Source organism: Stegastes partitus, unplaced genomic scaffold (genome assembly GCF_000690725.1).
Source record: "Stegastes partitus isolate 25-593 unplaced genomic scaffold, Stegastes_partitus-1.0.2 Scaffold761, whole genome shotgun sequence".
Taxonomy (NCBI): Eukaryota; Metazoa; Chordata; class Actinopteri; family Pomacentridae; genus Stegastes; species Stegastes partitus.
In genome coordinates, this window is record NW_007578492.1 from 313,092 (window position 1) to 332,160 (window position 19,069).

At 41.0% G+C, this 19,069-nt stretch overlaps 1 protein-coding gene across 2 annotated transcripts in view; it reads left to right on the forward strand.

The window, feature by feature from the left end:
* Positions 1-16,228, forward strand: part of stxbp1a (syntaxin binding protein 1a) — a 38,992-nt gene extending 22,764 nt beyond the window's left edge. The window contains exons 7-20 of one of the 2 annotated variants that reach the window (XM_008291771.1): positions 969-1,117; positions 2,474-2,558; positions 2,771-2,901; positions 3,018-3,125; positions 3,230-3,290; positions 4,018-4,083; positions 4,170-4,250; positions 4,717-4,855; positions 5,414-5,523; positions 7,202-7,303; positions 7,642-7,727; positions 10,238-10,392; positions 11,578-11,735; positions 16,060-16,125. In XM_008291771.1, the coding sequence (XP_008289993.1) occupies positions 969-1,117; positions 2,474-2,558; positions 2,771-2,901; positions 3,018-3,125; positions 3,230-3,290; positions 4,018-4,083; positions 4,170-4,250; positions 4,717-4,855; positions 5,414-5,523; positions 7,202-7,303; positions 7,642-7,727; positions 10,238-10,392; positions 11,578-11,687 (1,383 nt within the window). In that variant the 3' untranslated portion in view covers positions 11,688-11,735; positions 16,060-16,125. Of the gene's footprint in view, positions 1-968; positions 1,118-2,473; positions 2,559-2,770; positions 2,902-3,017; positions 3,126-3,229; positions 3,291-4,017; positions 4,084-4,169; positions 4,251-4,716; positions 4,856-5,413; positions 5,524-7,201; positions 7,304-7,641; positions 7,728-10,237; positions 10,393-11,577; positions 11,736-16,059 lie in introns of both variants that reach the window. The other variant, XM_008291772.1, reaches the window with a different exon arrangement.
* Positions 16,229-19,069: the final 2,841 nt, after the last annotated feature.

Here is a 19,069-nt window from a genome sequence, read left to right on the forward strand (position 1 = left end):
AGCAATGGAGCAGAGAGAAGAACAACGAATGCACTCTCAGGTGGAGGCTCGGCACAATGCTGCTGACTCACCGGTCGGCCTGTTTACAGCCAGACTGTTCCAGAAAGGCTCACATTTGTCACATAAACATCCCTCCCTCCCACCTGCTTCCTTGTTCAATTTCCAAAATCCGGCCTCCATCCTCCATCTCTGCTTTTGCACGTCGCTCATGCTCGCTGCTCTGCATCCATCTTTTTTTTTTTTTGGTCATTCCTCTTTATTTTTTGCCTCCTCCAGCCATTTTTTTTTTCCCCAACAACCCTCCCTACACGACCTCCTTCACCCCGCTATCTCCCGTATCTGTCCATCCTTTTAGTCCCTCGCTATCTAAAGATGCTGCTCGGCCCACAATGCTTTGCTCTCCTCCTGTCTACTATGATTAATTCAGAGTCGGTGGTTTTCTGCTCCGGGCAAAATGCTGCCTCATAGCCCCGCCCACCACGGGCTGATGCGCTCGCCCCATTGGACGAGCCGGGAACCACACAGCGAGCGGCGGCCAATGGCAGCCGGGCTAACAGAGGGACCCTTCTGCAGTGGTCATGTGACCGTGGACAGATGGGGTGGGAGGAGGGAGTGGTGGGGATGCAGGAGGGGAAACATTAGGAGACGAGGAAATGAAAGAGGAGAGGATAGGGAAGGAGACGAAATGAGGAAAAGGCACAAAAGAGAGGAGAGAACAGGGATGAGGGCATGAGAAGAATAATAAAGGCGAGAAATCATTGAAGGAGAGGTGAGGGAGACATAAAAATGAGAGTGGAGATAGCACAGAGAATCAATAATCATCATGGAATCTAGTCCTGACAGAAGCTCTTCAGTCGGTTCACATGAAACACGAATGCAGATGCAGTAAAAGTCTATTCGCCATAAGTGGAAGCAAACAGAAAAAAAAAAAATCACAAAAAGGTTAAGATTTTCTTGTCCGTTTGCAGGTGTACTCTTTGGACAATCCAGATGCCTTCCACAGTTTCTACAGCCCCCACAAGACCCAGCTGAAGAACCCGGTGATGGAGAGGCTGGCCGAGCAGCTGGCGACGCTCTGCGCCACCCTGAAAGAGTATCCTGCCGTCAGATACCGAGGGTGAGCAACAGGGGGCGCTGCTGAGTGGCAGCCGTGGGTACAGACTGCTCTCCCAGTTCATAAAACTAAAGAATAAAACTGTACGGCATGTTTTTGGACAAATCTAAAATCATCCAATCACATCTTAACTGGCTACTTTTGATGAGTAACCAGTTAGTCTTACCAATGGTTAATTAATGTTTAAAAAAACCTACACACATAATCTCTTCTGAAGTCATTTTTCCTGCTTTTAGTTATATCTCTGCTGTCTAAAAGTGTCAACAGTGGTCAGTTTACTACTCACATCATCATGGACTTGAAAGTTTTTCCCCTTGTATTATTTTAAAACATAGATTTATGGTCAATTTATTTTGGTTTTTTATCAAGAATTTACAAAAAAATCCTTTTTCATTTAAGTGAAACAGATTTCTCCAAAGTAATGTCAGTTATTTAAAAATAAAAACACAGTGACTGTGCAAAAAAGAGACAAGTTAGGGACGCCACCAAGACACCTATGACTCCTCTGAAGGAGTTATGAACCAGTATTCACCTCCATGCTTCACATCATGATGCTGCCACCGCCATGCTTCACAGTGAGGATGATGTTGATGATGGTGTCTGGCAAATATAGCTTCTAGTCTGATAGTGAAGAAGCTCAGGTTTGGTCTCATCAGACCAAAGAACCCTTTTTCCGTTTGACTTTAGAGTCTCTCAAATCTGGTAAACTCTAGTTGATGGTTAATATGAGCTGTTTTTTAGACTGGTGAAGAACAGTAGTTGTATGAACAGTCTCTCCCGTCTCAGCTGCTGAAGCTTCTCCTTCAGAGGACTCTTAGGTGTCTTGGTGGCCTTACTCTCTATTTTCTTTCGTGCACGGTTGCTTAGTTATTGAGGACGATGTACGCATGCGCCATGCTCCTTCCATTTTGTAATGAGAGAGTTAACTGTACTCCAAACGAGTAAATCCTTTTTATTTACAGGTGCTTGGAGTGTTCTTTAGTCTTCATGGTGTAATTGTGTCCAGAATAAACAGTGACTGAACCTTCCAGATGTTTTTGTTTATACTACAATCACTTGAGACGTATTCTTTAGGAGCACAGTCGGACGGATCCTCTGGTTTTTATCGTAGTCAGCTGTGCAGGTGATTAGTTCAAGTAAAATTATTGACTTTAGTAACATCCACATTTGGGAATTTCAAACATACATTAAGACATATTTGTATTAATGTATGTATACGGGTCAAATAGTTTATTTAGCTTCGTCTGTTTTATTATATTTCGCTTTACCATCCGTCTTCTTCCCTTCTCCTCATAAGTTATCTGCTTTCCTGTCTTTCTATTCATCGTCTCCTCATAATTCCACTTTTCTGTCCGTCAGAGAGTACAAGGACAATGCCACCCTGGCCCAGCTGGTTCAGGACAAACTGGACGCCTACAAGGCCGATGATCCCACCATGGGAGAGGTGAGCGCTGGAGAATTCATGTTCATGTTTCTTCATTTAGTTTGTTTTTACCTCTTATCTCATATTCGCTGCGTGTTTTTTTTCAGTTTCTCATGAAGGAATGTTATCTCACTTCGTTGACTTCCATAGAATCTACAACATGCAGTGTTGCTTGTTGAATTCTACAGCGATACAAATGTTGTGTGTGTTTATTTTATTATTTGTGTTTGTAGGGTCCAGATAAGGCTCGCTCACAGCTGATCATCCTGGACAGGGCGTTTGACCCGGTGTCACCTGTGCTGCACGAGCTCACCTTCCAGGCCATGGGCTACGACCTGCTGCCCATCGAGAACGACGTCTACAAGTACGACAACTAAAAGCTGTGTAGTTACGAGCGAAACTACATCAGGTTCAATCACAAACTGGAGCCTAGATTCATATCGTTTGACTAAAATGCCTGTTTGTGTCCATTTCTTTCAGGTATGAGACCAGCGGCATCGGAGACTCTCGTGAGAAGGAGGTTCTCCTGCATGAAGACGATGACCTGTGGGTGAGCCTGAGACACAAACACATAGCCGAGGTGTCCCAGTGAGTACTTCTCTTTATACTTCACTCAGTCTTTTGACAGCAAATCAAACAATAAAACGTTTCTCTCATGTGTCACTGATGCTGATTTTCTATTTTGTCATCAGGGAGGTGACACGCCAGCTGAAGGACTTTTCTTCCAGCAAGAGGATGAACACCGGAGAGAAGGTACAGAAAAAGATGATGTTTGGGTTTAACATGCAGTTTTGGCTAAATGTTGGCACCAATAAATCCTCGGTGTATTTGTTGTTTCTACATGGTAAATTAAATGAATTCAGTCGTATAGGAGAGCAGAAATAAAATGTAATCTGATCTTAAATAAGGCAGTGTTTGTATTTGGTGACTTTAGAGGCAAAGATCTGCTTCTACATAAATAGATTGATAAAGATAAACATCGATGCCCCTGTTATGTCAGTAAATCTTCATTAAATATGGCGTTAAGTTTAGAGTACAGACTGGAAACAGCTGTTGAATGGACAACTTACTCTTTTTTTTTTCCCCAAAAAATTTTGAGCTGTTCCTTTAAATATATTTAGAAAACACGACCAGAATTTATTTTGATTTATTAACTTTTATTGTCACGTTTTTGTCGGCAGTGAAAACTGAATCTCGATGCTTCAGTTTCTTGGTTTTTGTTTCAGTTGAACACTTGCAGCAAAGGTTAAACTTGAAAAAGCATTATTTTAAGTTTATAATTTAGTGTATCATTAAATTTGACCAAATCTAGCTGCTTCTAAATGTTGGCGTCTGCTTGGTTTGTGATTACACCAAAGTCCAACATAAAGGCAGCTTGTTGCTAATAATATTGTCGGCTGTTTATGAGCATCTTACATCTACATCATCACACTTTTTATGGAAGTCATCATATAATTCGGGGTTGCTTTTGTTCCAACAGACCACAATGAGGGACCTGTCCCAGATGCTGAAGAAGATGCCTCAGTACCAGAAGGAGCTCAGCAAGGTTTGTGATTGTCTGCATGAGTCTGTGTTTCTCCTGTGTGTGTTCAAGTCTTTTATTCTGATGTCGTGCGTTTTGTCGTCTTTCAGTACTCCACTCACCTGCAGCTGGCTGAGGACTGTATGAAGCATTACCAGGGAACAGTGGACAAGCTGTGCCGCGTGGAACAGGTGAGAGACGAAAGAGGAAACGACAAGCAACGCTGGTAAAAAAAAAAAATCAAGACGGGGAGGGAAAAGGAATAAAGAAGAAAGACGAGACTAGTGGAATAAAGCTAAAGGAGGAAACTTTTTAAAGCTAACTGCAGTTTTTCATGCAGTTGAAGGTTCATGCTCACAGATGCATTAAAATATAATGTTTGAAATCTTTAGTGATTAAAGAGCCCATCATATGCTTTCTCTCTAAGGAGCTAAAGCAAGTGTTTCAGACAGATGGTGAGAAGAGGTGTTTTGTGAACATTAAAGTATGTAAACATATTACTGGTAGACCCTGATAATAAAATGATTAACCTGTAAATGAGCATAAGGCGGGCTCTTTAATGTACAGCGCTTTTATAGTCAGTAGAAATGTGTATTTGAGGATTTCAGACCATTTTAAGTGACAAACGTTGTATGAAACCCGAGTTTTCCGTTGCAGGATTTGGCTATGGGCACAGACGCCGAGGGAGAGAAGATCAAAGACCCCATGAGGGCCATCGTGCCCATCCTGCTGGATGCCAACGTCAGCACATACGACAAGATCCGCATCATCCTGCTTTACATTTTCCTCAAGAACGGTAAGAAGGAGAATGCAGGTCACGCAATGAAATCAACTCTGAAGTTTGTGCTGTCGTCTGTCGCTTGTTTTTTAGTTAAACCTGTTCTGTTTCTCAATTATTTTTGCTCTTTGTTGTCGCTTGAGCTGACGTCTTTTTAGATAATAACGCAGACTTGTGAGTATTAGTGTCTTTTCACTTCACATAAAACTGTTGAAATGCACAAAAAAACTCAGGAGTGCAGCCACATTAGCCTGGTAATTACAGTAAACACACAGTGAGTCAAGGCTTTAGTCACTTTTATAGTCCGTCACCAAGACAAAAGAGATGTCAGCTGACCTGCAAAAGTCAGAACTATGTGTCACAGCTCACAAACATTAATAAAAATGAGGCTGCGCAGGTCCGACTGGAACAATCCTACTCAGATATAATAAGCTGCTTCAAGTCGTATACGAGAAGTGCAGCGATGTCAAACTAAACAAAATGACTTTCATCCCAGAACAGACTGAACATATTAAATGTAAACACAGCCGGCGTCCATTTACAGTTCTGTGATATAACCTGCGTGTTTGTGTTCAGGCATCACGGAGGAGAACCTGAACAAGCTGATCCAACACGCTCAGATTCCACCTGAGGACAGTGAGATCATCACCAACATGGCTCACCTGGGCGTCCCCATCATCACAGACGTAAGGCCGACTCCCGATGCCCCCCTTCACTCTGTCACTCAGTCTTTGAGTCCTGACGTCTCTAGTTTATTATTTCTTTCTCTTTATTTATGACATCTGTTCTCTCATCTTCTCATTGTTCCCCGTCACTACAAATTGTGAAAACTTCGAAGTCGTTTTTCAAGTTTATCAAAGCTTTTTGAGCTGTTTTCGTACCTTTAAAAGTTCCACAAGTTTCAATTTATGTTATCTAAATCAGTTTGACTTAACATATGTTGTCTGCCGCAATGAAATACAGACATAGCTGCTTGTTAGCAAAGATGCTATTTGTGTAATTGTATGTTAAACACCTTTACACTATCTTCCTTGCTGCTGTAACACTTCAAATTTCCTTGTTGTAGGATTTTAAAAAAAGCTTATGTTAGGCTACGTTATCCTAGCTTAGCTTAGCTTAGCTTATCTGAAACTTGATCAGAGACTGAGGCCCACATGTATCATCCAGTAGGAAAAACCCAGTAAATTCAGATCTATAAATGGCAGCAAAATGCATCAAATATCAAAACTTTATTTTTTAAAAACCTATAAAAAAGTCATGTTTCGCTGTGTTATCAAACCAGAGAGAAACAAACAGTGTACGGAGGAGGCTGAGGTTTAGTATGTAGGACGCAAAGGAGCATTTTAAACTGAAACTACACCCACAGATGAAGATGTTTGTGGTGTTCAAAGTCCCTGCTTGCTCTGAACAATGTGATAAGAGTTTCTGTGGCTGTAGCAGAACACGTGAACTACTACCACAGCTGTGTTGATGCTGACTATTTTTATAATTTATGTAACGTTATGGATATGCGTGTGAGCAATTTAAAGATCTATAAATATAGACCATCCAGCATCATGAAGCGCTTTAATTCACACTCAGCTCAAAACGTTTTGAACAGGAATGAGGAATTTCAAACTGAATTCGCCTTTTTATACCCAAATCTGAGCCACTGGGCTTCTCTGAGAAATGAATCAAGCACAACATTCAACCACTAAAACAAACTTTTCTGTTAAGGAATGCAAGTAAACAACTATAATTTGACATCTTAATCAAGAAATAATAATGTGCTTTACTATTTTTTTCTCTTTTTTTTGTACAACAAGCTCATGGATAAAAATAATAATTTTATTTTAGCATTAAAAATATCATTTCAGTTAAAGAGCTTCTACATACTGCTGCATTAACCATTACAGAAACATAAATGATTTTTGGTAATTACCAAAGCTGTTAATTTAGGGCAGATGTGGCATAAACCTGACATTGGTTGGTGGTCTAAGACATTTTTTGAGCACTGTATGTTTAATTTTTAAACATAAAGCCTGTTGCAGTCTTAGTTTACGGCTCATAGGCTGAACATTCTGTCACCCAGTGGATAAATGAACCACCTTGGAAGCCTCTTCAGATCAGATTTAGCAGAACAATGAAAATAACTAAATCTATACGGGGATGGATTACTTCTAAAGCGAATGTCTTTGCAGGGAAATTTTAGTTTTGTGTCAAACTGATACAGCAGCTGCCTGGAAAAAGAAAAATCAATGAGGATGTTTCTTTCTTTATGTAACCCAACATCCACCATAACACAAAGAACAAAATAAATCCTGATACATGAGCACAAGAGTCACCAAGATGATCCATTTCTGTGTCTCTTCTTTCCTTCATCAGTCGACCCTCCGCAGAGGGAAGAAGCTGGACAGGAAGGAGCGTGTGAGCGAGCAGACCTACCAGCTGTCCCGCTGGACACCACTGGTCAAGGACATCATGGAGGTGTGTTCCTGCTTCTTGTTCTCTACGTGTGTTGTTGCAGGAAAGCTTTATTCAACCCGATCTCTGTTATTTTTTTTACCCCCTCAAACTAGAATCAACAAACTAATTTAGCAGAGCGGTTATTTATTTTGCAGCTCGAGTCAAACATCAGTTTTTCCAGCTCGGTTGTCATCGACTATATTTAGCCCCTTATTTGTGCAAAGCTAATTCTCCGATGGACCTCCACATGTGGTTGCTAAGAGATGTGATACAACTGTGAAGCCCCTATTCAGATGACTGTATTTATATATATGTGTGAGTGTGTGAGGCGGATAATATCGCTGTTTGGTCTCCTGCAGGATGCTATTGATGACAAGCTGGACACCAAGCACTACCCCTACATCTCCACCCGCTCCTCTGCCTCCTTCAGCACCACTGCAGTCAGGTACAGACTCGCCTCACGTGCACTCAGATGGGTTTTTTTTCATGGTTGTGGCTTTTTCATTTGCATTGGATCAATAATCATTTGGGAAGGGGGACGATGGATCAATATCTGGGAACAATTTAAGACATGGAGGTGATTCTGATGGCTAAAAAAAAAAACACTAGGGGCACAGAAATCACCAAATCTTGTGCATATTTTAGGATTTTATTGTAAAAACGGACTCTAGAAGTTACCACATTTTGAAAGTAATTAGTTTTAATTGTTCTTTTATTACATTTTGTTAGTGTTTACTTCATTTAAATGCCTTTTTCAGCCTTAATACAACAGGAAAATAATCTGAGATTGATAGTCCTTGATCAAAATTAAACTGTGTCCTCCACAAAATACTTATTAGAATCTAATATATCAACCCCCCCGGCTTCTCTCTAATACAATGTGAGGAAGCTGACCTGATTATCAGTTCGTATTATTCCTCCACTCCGCTGCATGTGTTCAGGCTGTTTTATTGATTCAGCATCACGTCCTCTTGCTGCTGCAAACTGATCGGCCTCATTTACTGTCCCTCCCCCGCAGATACAAACCCGCTGCACTGCATCTCGTTAGAACACATGCAGGTTACAGAGATGCAGATAAAAAATCTTGTGAAACTCTGGCTACAGCTTAGGTTGACATTTTCACTTAAATATTAAATCTTAATAATGTGTAAGGCCAAATAGAGTTATTCTGTGAATCAGTCATCTGTTTTTCTGGATTGTAATGTAACCACCTTGCTTTTTTAGCCTCACCAGCACCAGTTTTCAGTAACTAAAGCTCTAAATTTCATCTGTACAGCACGAGACTGTAGACAGACACAGTTAGCAACTAGAAGAAAATGTTCCAGCTTAAAATGGTCAAAAAAATATAGACAAAAACACAAATACATGAAGAAATCTGTCATTTTTGCACCGTATATAACTAAATGAACTTTTTCCGGGAATTTAGTTTTAGATTTTGCAAACAGAACCCATTTCAATACTCATGTCGGTCTGTTTTTAGATACTTTTTCCAAAACCGGAGCTAAAGGACAGTAAATATTGACATTGCCAGTAACAAAACTCCAATTAAGTTCAAATGCAGCTCTGTAGAAGCTCATATGTTTGACTTAATAAATATTAAAGGATGTGTAAACACCGTGTTCACAGCTTGGCCAAGTGGCCTCGATATGCGTATTACTATTCAGTGGAAGGACTCCGCCAAGAGGCCAAACCTTCCGGATGCAAAGGTCGAGCCAAGTGTCGTTAAATGAACCCGTCTGGCTGACAGAAGAGGTTTTTTATTTGCGTCACCAGCTGCTCCCGTTCTTCCTCTTGCATCTTGTAGTTCCGCTCCTGTCAACAAGCAGCTCCACAGGCCAAGATGACAATCGGGACAAGAGCCAAGACTTAAGTTAGCTACTGAATTGGGACGCCGGTTATACGTGGCTGGAGAGGAAATAGTACCTGGAAGACTGAAGCTCGTGCCAAGAGCCTCAGTGTCGTCCAACAAACACAATAATTCTGTCACGAAAGGATGCGACTTTCATCAAACTGAAATCCATCCTCTGATTAAACGACATGAAGTCTGTCACCACTGCATTAATCTGCTCAATACGAGACGACTGTAACTCTGTGTATCTGGATATGAGCCACTCCTCTCTGTTTAAGACTTCTAACTGGTACCAGAAACAATGGAAAGCATCACTCCTGTACTTGCATCAATACACGGGCTACCAGTTACATACAGAGTTGATTTTAGGCTTCTCTTATTTGTTTTTAAATGCATGCATGTGTTGGCACCCGCGAATAGTTCAGAACTTCTTTGCCACTACTCGACTTCTACGTTTTTTGGAGGCTGGTGCATTTCAGTATCAGCTCTAAACCTTTCGAACAGCCTTCCTCTTTTAGTAAATGTTTGATATTTTAAAGAAAAATCTCAAGATGTAAGTGTTTTCTATGGCTTTCGGCTGCACCTAATGGTCTTAATGTTTTTTTTATTTTAGAACTTGATCTCACAAGTTGCTGTCCTGTTTTAGTATTTTGTTCTGTTTGATTTTGACAGAAAACAACAAAAACTACTGAACAAAGGGACATAAAACAACACAAAACGGCAAAAACAACCAAAAAAAGTCTCTGAAAATGATGCAAAATGCAAAGAATTTGTCTCTTAGAAACAGCTTTTTGCCAACTGCATTGTCTGTCTTTGTATAATTTTGTTGCTGCCTGTCTGATAACATGTACAGCAGTTTGGTCAACTTTGAACGTGCTCTATGAACTAATTTAATTCAATTTGAAAGCTTTAAACAGCAAACTTTTTGCAGCCAATGCAACAGGGTAAAAGGCGAATAGTGAGGCACAAGATTGAAAACAACAGAGTTGTTCATTTTACAGATGCATCCATGAAACATTCTCCATATTTAGTAAATTATTGCTGAACTAAATACAATGACAGATAAAGGAGAAAGCTAACCGTACTAACGTGTTTGTCTCCGGCAGTGCTCGGTACGGACACTGGCACAAGAACAAGACACCTGGAGAGTACCGCACCGGGCCTCGCGTCATGGTCTTCATCATCGGCGGCGCGTCCTTCAGCGAGATGCGCTGCGCCTATGAAGTCACGCAGGCCAATGGGAAGTGGGAGGCCGTCATCGGTGAGTAGCGCTACAGGAGGCGCCGCTGAGTGCAGGATGACAGGAAATAAGGAAGCACGAAGGCTCCACGTGTAGGCCGTGTTTACTCAAAGACACGCCGAGCGAGACCTCAAAGGCAGAGTTTGTGTGTTTCTGAGTGGACGTAGTTTAGAAAAAAGACACAAGCTGCATCCTGATTCACAGCATTTGTTGCATTTAAAGAAGATCGTGAATCTCACTTCAGGTCCTCTGATGCTCCTGAACTGGGACGCAGCTGAAAACATAAAGATGAAGGGAGTAAACTTAAGAGAGCGATGGAGGTAGAAGTGCAAACTCAGAGTAGAGAAAGACTAATTAAGCTTGTTGTGATACATTAAACCCCGTTTTAGATTCTCGTGATTCACGTTTTAGTCTGTGAGCGATACTTTTTGGAATTTCTTTACAAGATTATTCAGTATTTCTGTGACAAAATTATAGAAAACACCGACAAAAACACATTTTCAGACCAACACATGATCAAATGTGGTATTTTTGTGCTGTATTTAACTAAATAAACTTTCTCTCTTTTCCCTTTTTGAGCACAAAGTGACATTTCAGGAATTTTTGGTTCAGTTTCTTGCGAATAGAACCCATTCCGACACTCACGTAGGTCTGTTTAATATCCTTCTGGACGCGCCACCTTACACGTCTCTACCGCCGTCCTGCTGCGGCGCTTTATTTTGAAAGGTTCTAGCCGCAGATAGCCGTTACGACCTGCCTACTGTGTGCAATGTGTTCTGTTAAAGTAGCCCTTTATGTTATGCCCCTCTGTGTACTGTTTATCCGATGTGTTCAAGCTTCGCCAGCCAGCCTGTGTTATAAATGGGAAAGTGTCTTGTTTAGTTTCTGTTGTTGCTCTGCTTCAGCTGTTGTCTTTTAAAAAAAACAACTGTTGTCTTTAAATTTGCAGCCACGCCATGTCTTTTTCTGTGTGTGTGTGTGTGTGTGTGTGCGTCCTCCCGTTTTTTCTTGTGTTTGTGAACATGGCGAGTTTGTGGTGTGTGTGTATGAGCGCGAGTGTGTGTCTCTGTGTGCGCGACCGGTTGCTTGTTTCTGACCCTTTTTGTGTTGCTTTTGTTAGTTTTTGTTCTGGTTTTGGAGCGAGTGGGGTTTTTTAGGGGCATGTGCTGTGAGACGAGTGGTGAAGCCACTTCTGTTCCTCCACAGGTTCCACCCACATGCTCACCCCCACCAAATTCTTATCGGACCTGCAGCACCCCGACTTCCGAGAGTCCACTAGGGTGTCCTTTGAGGACGCAGACCCCTCAGCCGAGTGAGGCAGAGACAGATTGGGAGGGAGGGAGAGAGAAATCACACAGAAAAAAGTAAAGGCAGCCGCACAAAGAAGCCCTTTCTGAACCTTCACAGCACAAGGGCTTCCTCCTTGTTCCTTCTTTGAACTCTCAGTACTGTTTTTTATGTAACTCCACCCTCCTGCTCCCCCGTGTCCCTCAGGGATGGACACCCCCGACCTTTCCTCAATGCATGGGCCGCTCCATCAGGCTGAACGCCCCCCTGTATGACATTTACCAGAACAGGAATCCTGCTGTTGCATGCAGCAGGTGTATCCAGGCTAGAACCTCCATCACAGCGTGTTTTTGACAAGTTTTTTAAGTTTAGGACTCATGTGGACTTCAGACTGACAAAACAAGAGCATAGAAAGTATGATGAGGCCCAACTTGCATCATGGAGAAACAATATTTAACCAAATTATGTTGTAGGAAGAGAAATGAATTTGGTAAAAAGCTGAGAAAAGCAAAAGTCTTGGTGGCCATGCCTGAGGAGGTCGTGACCCCATCCCTGCTGCCTCCTCCCATCATCTCCGCTGGGTGGATTAAATCGTCCCTTGATGGCCACCCGAAAAGGCCCTTTGAGCCTGTTTTTAAACGCCAGATTTAATCTACCCCGACATCTTTATCAGTTTGTACTGTCTGATTATTTTTCCAGTTAGCTCTTTGCAACGACAGCCACCTTGGTTTCTTTTCAGGACAGGTCCTTGAGTTGATGTTGAATTTCAAAGAAGCATTTTCTCCGTTCTTTTTTTTTCCCTTGTGTGTTTTATTCTTCTTATGTTTGTTTTTGGGTTTTTTTGACTCCCAGTCCTTCGACTTTGTCCACTCAGCCCACCATCACATGCTCACATGGCTCATGGCTCGTCTGCAGAGGGGGGCCGGATCGTGATTGAATGTCTTGCCGGGTGCTGACACACAGGGCAACTCTGGGGCAGAAACATAGATGGGAAACGGTCAAGAGACGAAAAATTAATTTCACTTGGGTCACCCAAACCTTTGCCCTCTGTATCACTGCCTCCATGACGCCTCTTTGCTGACACAGTCTGAGAATGTAGCATTGATCCACCTGATATGCTTTAGCAACTAAAAATAATGATGCCACACATGTCAAACTAATCCTTGCTCCCGTAGTGTAGACTCTTCATTTCTCCCAAGAATCATCCTTTATCCCAGCGCTCTGTTCATTTTCTTGACGCAGGAACACATAAACTATTGAATACATGCAGATAATACTTCCTGTAGGACTTAAATCCATATTTTACCAAAGCTAAACATACTTAGCAGTTTTTGATCAGCATCTGAATCTGGATTTACATCTAAATATTACCAGTAATTGATAAATTAGTCACTCAGTTCCTCGAAAATCTTTACTGTTGTGCCACCTGTTGGTGAAAGATTGCTCCAGTTTAATATGAGTGGGCAAACAAAAAACCCATTTAAGAGTTAGACCTCGTGTCAGGAATTTGGGAACTTTGGTCAAAGTGCATGTGAGTGGCTTTCATTGATAAAATCCGATTTGTTTTAAACCAAGTGGTAAAAGGAAAACCAGAGTTTTCTTTTATGTCTTGACCAAGAAACTGAGTTCATTAGTAGAAACACACCAAAAAAACTGCTCTGTTCTTCTTCAACTGGCTGAAATCTGCAAAATGACTTTGAATTTTATCGCAGTTTTTTAAAGAATCCATCAAACATATGGGGCAGTTTAAAATATAACAGTAATAATAAGTAATAACACCCATGACTGGTAACTTCCTCAGTGTTTCTGTAATTTCTGAGCCATGTAGTTTCCAGTATGTTGGGATTTAAAGCAGGACTTTCACCCACTAAAGGCAGACTTCTGTATTCCTGGGCATCCATCTCATTCATGACTAATCTGCTAAAGCAATATCGATTCCAAACCGACTTCCGATGGTTTCCTCAGTGAGCAGCTCTCACCATTAGCAGTATGACCGTCCCCCTACATACTGCCACATTCAACACTTCCCGAGCAAAATGGCCATCACGTACTAAAACAAGTCTTTGTTTTTGCAATGCTGTTTTGGTCTGAACCCGGTCACACGTAGTGATGTCGTGGCGTTGTAGATCGACACCACCGTGTTGTGTTTCTGGGGCCGACAAAGGCCCACGAAGCTGCGTGTTTGGGGAACAGCAGAGAAGCAGGCGAGGCCTTTCCCACATCTGTGGTCCACACTTGAACCCACGACACCCACGACCCCCCACATCACCATAACTGCACCACTTGAGATGGGCTTGCCTCTTTCTCTTCTGTTTTTACCTCCAACTACCTCCTCTTCCTGTTGTGGAAGCTTTAGTGGTAACTGCAGGCGAACATCTTTGAGGTAAAAAAAACATAAAAATCGAGCCAAACAGGAAGAAAACATGCAGCTTTGCAACAGAAACAAACCGAAAGTAGGTAAAAAAAACTGTTGAAAGTGTTGAACAGGTGTGAGGAGTAAATCAAATCAGGCTGTTTGCCTCCTTTACCATCAGGAACTAAGATGGCAGTAAGTCCATCGGGAAATCTGGTAAGGTAGCGACAAACCAATCCGGCAAAGTTTTTGCTTTACTCCAGTCCAGCACCTTTCAAGTTTTAAAAATGTCGGAAATGTGTCTTCAGCTGTCACTAAAGTCCATCTCCGTGTCATTAGGGCGACTCATTCTTACATTAGACGATAAACTCCGGTTCTAGATGTCACGACATGTAGAGAAGATCTGCTGGTGTCTCTTTATGCAGTGTTGTTGTAGCTTTTTGAGCAGCAGGTGCACCTTTTGATTGACTGTTCCATGTGTACAGGTTTGGTGTTGCAGGTTTTCTAACATAGTCGTAAGAATCCGCCACCTCTGGTCCGTGTGCTTCCATGGCTGCATGTGATTTAACGAGGCTGAATAACTTAGTGTATGTTTGTGAAATTAAGGAGCTATAGAGGAAGTGTATGCAATTAAATCAAAATTAAAACCTCAGACTGTATATAAAAGATGGACGTACCCACTCTGACATCACCTATTTGCTTGCAGACAACAGCTTTGAAGCTAAGACTTTAGAAATTGATCCAAATTGAAACCAGACCATTCTTTAGCGTTGTGTAGAATAGTCTGACCACACTTCATTATGATTCTGCTATAGGGGTTAAAAAAAATCAATTAAAGGCTGTGGCGTGTTTGTATATCTTTAAACCAATCGCAGTCGTATTGGGCGGGGCTAAATGCAGATGCAGTGACGGTGTTTACTCCAAATACTGACGTGGAATCGTTGGAGCGGAAAATTTTGCATGCAGCGAGGTGAACACTGTCATTAAAATTGGATAATTAGCTGGAAAAACTAGCAGGACTACTTTACGGTTCCAAATCTTTAGCAAAACTCAAAATTTGGAGTAGATTGCCACGTGAAGGTCACTGTTTCCTGTAGTTAAGGGGATTTTAACAACGGAAACTTGCTGATTGAGCCACTCATGTCAACCTTATACTCACAATCTACCAAAAGTAATGAACAATAAATGAATCTGACTAGAAGAGAACTATCAATCAATCAATCACAAAGTAGCCTCATGCTAAAACTTATCCGACTGTTTTACTCTAAATGGAACCATAGTTTACAAAATGAACATCCTGCTGTATTAAAGAAGACTCAGAACTAAAGATTGAGACCATAAACTCATTAGGAAACTGTTGACTGAACTAGTAAACGAAATGAAAAGTAGGCAAATTTTCTCTTCTTTTGAATCCAGAGGAGTCGCCTCCTGCTGGCTGTCGGAAAGAATGCAGGTTTAAAGCATTTCTACGTCGACTTTAAACTGGCAGGCTGCGTCCATTTTTTATATACAGTCTATGATTAAAAGACAAATGTTAAAACAAGAGATGGATATGGATGTTGATAGGTAACTGGATATGTGAATAAGATTTAAATGCCCACAATTGGACCCATGAGGTTTTCCATCCTGGTAAAGTTCTAGATCTAAAGTACCTTAACCTGTGAAATAACTCGTGGCTGTAGCTGGTGTTATAAGATTTGTTTGTGATTCGTGTAAAGTGGCTTTGCTGTAACACCCCTCCAAGTAAAAAGGTTTTAAAATGGACATACTCAAAGCAATTAACCTCCCTTAACCGCATTACAACCTCCCCCCATAGCGCTAGCTTGTCGATCCATTTTAACCTGCAGACTAACTGGTTATGAGTTCATAACTTTGGGTTGGTTCTAACTTTTACTTCCATCACGTCAGGCTGTCCTCATCTAGAATAGGCATCCATAACAAGAGCTGAAAACACATTTTTCTCTGTACCTGTTTGTTCCCAATCGTGCAGATCTGACGCTCTTTTTGTGTGGTTGTGTGTGTGTTGTTTTTTGTGTGCGTGTTTCCAGGATCGACCCACATCTTCACTCCCACCAGCCTGCTGGAGCAGCTCAAGGCCATGAACAAACCAGACGAGGAAGTGACAAGCTAAAATCCTCCAATCACATCTCTCTCCTCCCAACCTCAGCTAACCCCCCATCCAGCCGCCCGTCTTACCTCCACATCCTCCCCCCCACAACCAAATCCCACCCATTAACTGTGTATGCATCTTGCTTGAGAAGAAAAAAACAAAAAAAAACGACATCTTAGATGATAAAAAAATATATGTTATATCAAAGAATAAAACTGTTGCAAGTATTCTCATGTTTTACAATGGATGCAACTAAATAAACTTATTTAAAAAGGTTTAAATATCAGAACAGAAGGCCATTTAAAACGGAAAAGTACCAAAATGTAATATTGTATGCTATAAAAACCTGCTAGAATGTGTAAAAGGTAGACATTTTTCTCTTGTTTGTTCCTTTGGGTTACTTCCTCGCTGTGAGTTTTATTGGAAGCGGGTGGAGGAGGGATGTGCCGTCTGAGAGGTTCATATTGTAAAATATATCAGTCAACATGCAATATATGTGTATAAATAATTTCTTCAGAGAGGAGTCCTCCCCCCTGCCTTCACCTATTTGAGATGTTCGTATTCAGTAGCATGCTTGGACTTGTGTGGACTGTTACTGTGTTTGTACCCGGCGTGGATGTTCTGAGAGGCACAGAGTTAGCATTTAGCTGTTTCCTAAGACGTTGCGGTTGAATAACTCCACCGAAAACTGTAGTTTTGAGTATCAAAGCGGATAAAACAGTTTATTAGATCTGCACGGCTTCGTTTCGTGTGCACAATTCTGTGTATTTTATAGAATTACGCACCTTAAACGAAGCTTAGTTTTGAGCGTGTAATGCAGAAATACGCACGCCAAAAAAAGACAGCTATGTAATCCTGCACATACTATACCCCCGGTGGCCAAAGCGTGGAATTGCTTTTTTTAATATGTGTAATTAATTATGAGAAATAAGCCTGCCAGGTGTGTAACCACATTTGTAAAAGGTTTTATGATGAGGCGTATGAACCACCATGCATTTATTGACGTTACGCAGCTAGCATGTGTCAAACTACACAATTTGACTGTCAACTTAGCCTAGCGACTGAATAGCCGCTTAGCTAATTTATTTTTCTAACTTCCTGGACCCTGAAGAACATTATTAGCAAGGTTTCAGTAGAATTCAATGGACTTCAGGTTGACTGGAAACATGGAAAAAGGCTGAAGTATTTGGTCACTTTACCCTGAAATTAGGTATAAAAAGTGTTTTTTTTCCCAGAAGATTAATCCTCTGCTGAGTGCAACAACTGGATGTTTCCTTAACTAGTGGTTAGAAAGCAGGCGGTCGACTTTTTGGCGGGACACGTCATCTTTGCCATTTTGGAAGTCTGCTATAGATTTCTTTAAGTGGTGAGTGTGGTCGACCTCGGTGCACCCTCACAAAATGGTGTAATGTCCCTTAAATGGTGGTTACTTTCGTCACTTTTATTTTAATTTGTGGAGGTGATGCTTTCATTTGTAGCCACTGTTCATTGTTTACATGTGACTTAGCTATTAGCTAACTAAGCTAGCGACAAACAACGGTCGTACTTTAAGGCACTTTTGGCGGGAAATGTGGATGTTGAAAGCATCTACGGATGTTTTGATAGTCTTTCGTTGTGTCTTCAATTTTAGCTGCTTCCCTCCACAACTCTGTAATGTACGTCTACAACTCGCAAACGTTTGATACTCAAAACAAGTTTTCGGTTCAGTTTGAATCGCTTGGTTGGGCAGACGAGGAAAAGAGAACGAGCTCTGTAAAAAAAAGCCAGAATCATCCCTCCTCCGGCTGCCGAGACTGTAAAGTATTTCCTCACCACGACCTTTTTTCCTTTCTCCGGAGAGACTTCACGTTTTAATGTCGAAAAGGCCGTTGCTTGCTGATATTTAATGAATAATCTTAAAAAGGGCCAGTTGTATTTCAGTATTGTATCCTGTCAGATTAAGTCTTATCATTGGTTAGTAATGATGTTTAATTGGGCCATGCACTCGGTAGTGTTGTGTATATGCCATATGTTGCTGTTTTAGCGTCTCACTGTTGACTGGTGATTTTTCTGACTGTGAAGTAGTGATAACTTTTCCTTTTAAAAATGCCAATGTGAAGCCGCCGTGTTTGTGACGTTTTAGCTGTAGCTGTTAGTGGTCAAAAACTGGGAAAAAGATCTAATATCTATATTTTCTTTGTCTGTTTCCTCCTCTGGTGCAATGTAAAACCCTCCAATGGTGAATGGCTTTGCAAGAAGACAAAAAAAAAAACAAAGAACCTTCAACCCACGCCACTTTATTTTCCTCCCTCCCTTTGCCTCTTTCCTGGCCAAACAAGTTGTATATTGCACTATAATGCGTTTTCTGTGATGCAAACGCTTGGGTTTGTGTTTATTTTTGTTTTTCTATTATAATTTGCTGTTGTATAGGGTTTACTCTGTCGAAGCAATTGATTTATATCAAAATTATTTATCAGAGAAAATAATATTGAAACATTAGTCTGTCCTCAAACTGTTTAACTTATTGGGATTGTATGTTTGCGAGTGTTGAAGCACAAACAATACTTCCATGTGTACCTAATATGTACTAAGGCTGTCTAATAAATTGGCTTCCATTATATCAAAGACTCTACTTTTTTTTTTACATTCCCAGTTCCAGTAGTTCCTTCAAAACGTTTTATTCAGATAAATTCTGATTTTGTATAATATTATTGGATCCCAACCTTAATGTCTAATAAGGTAAATTTGAATTGATGTAATATTGTCGGGTTTTAACAGTAATATTTAAATAAGTTAGAAATATCTGTAGGATAATGTAACTTAAATATTTATTGTAAATGTAAATGTCACAAAACATCAGAGTATATAGAGAACCTAGTGTATAGTGTGTAAATATCTGAAAACGCATCAGGATGTAGTATATAGTGGGAAAAGTGTCCTGAATGTGTTTAAAGACAGCTTAGGAAGGT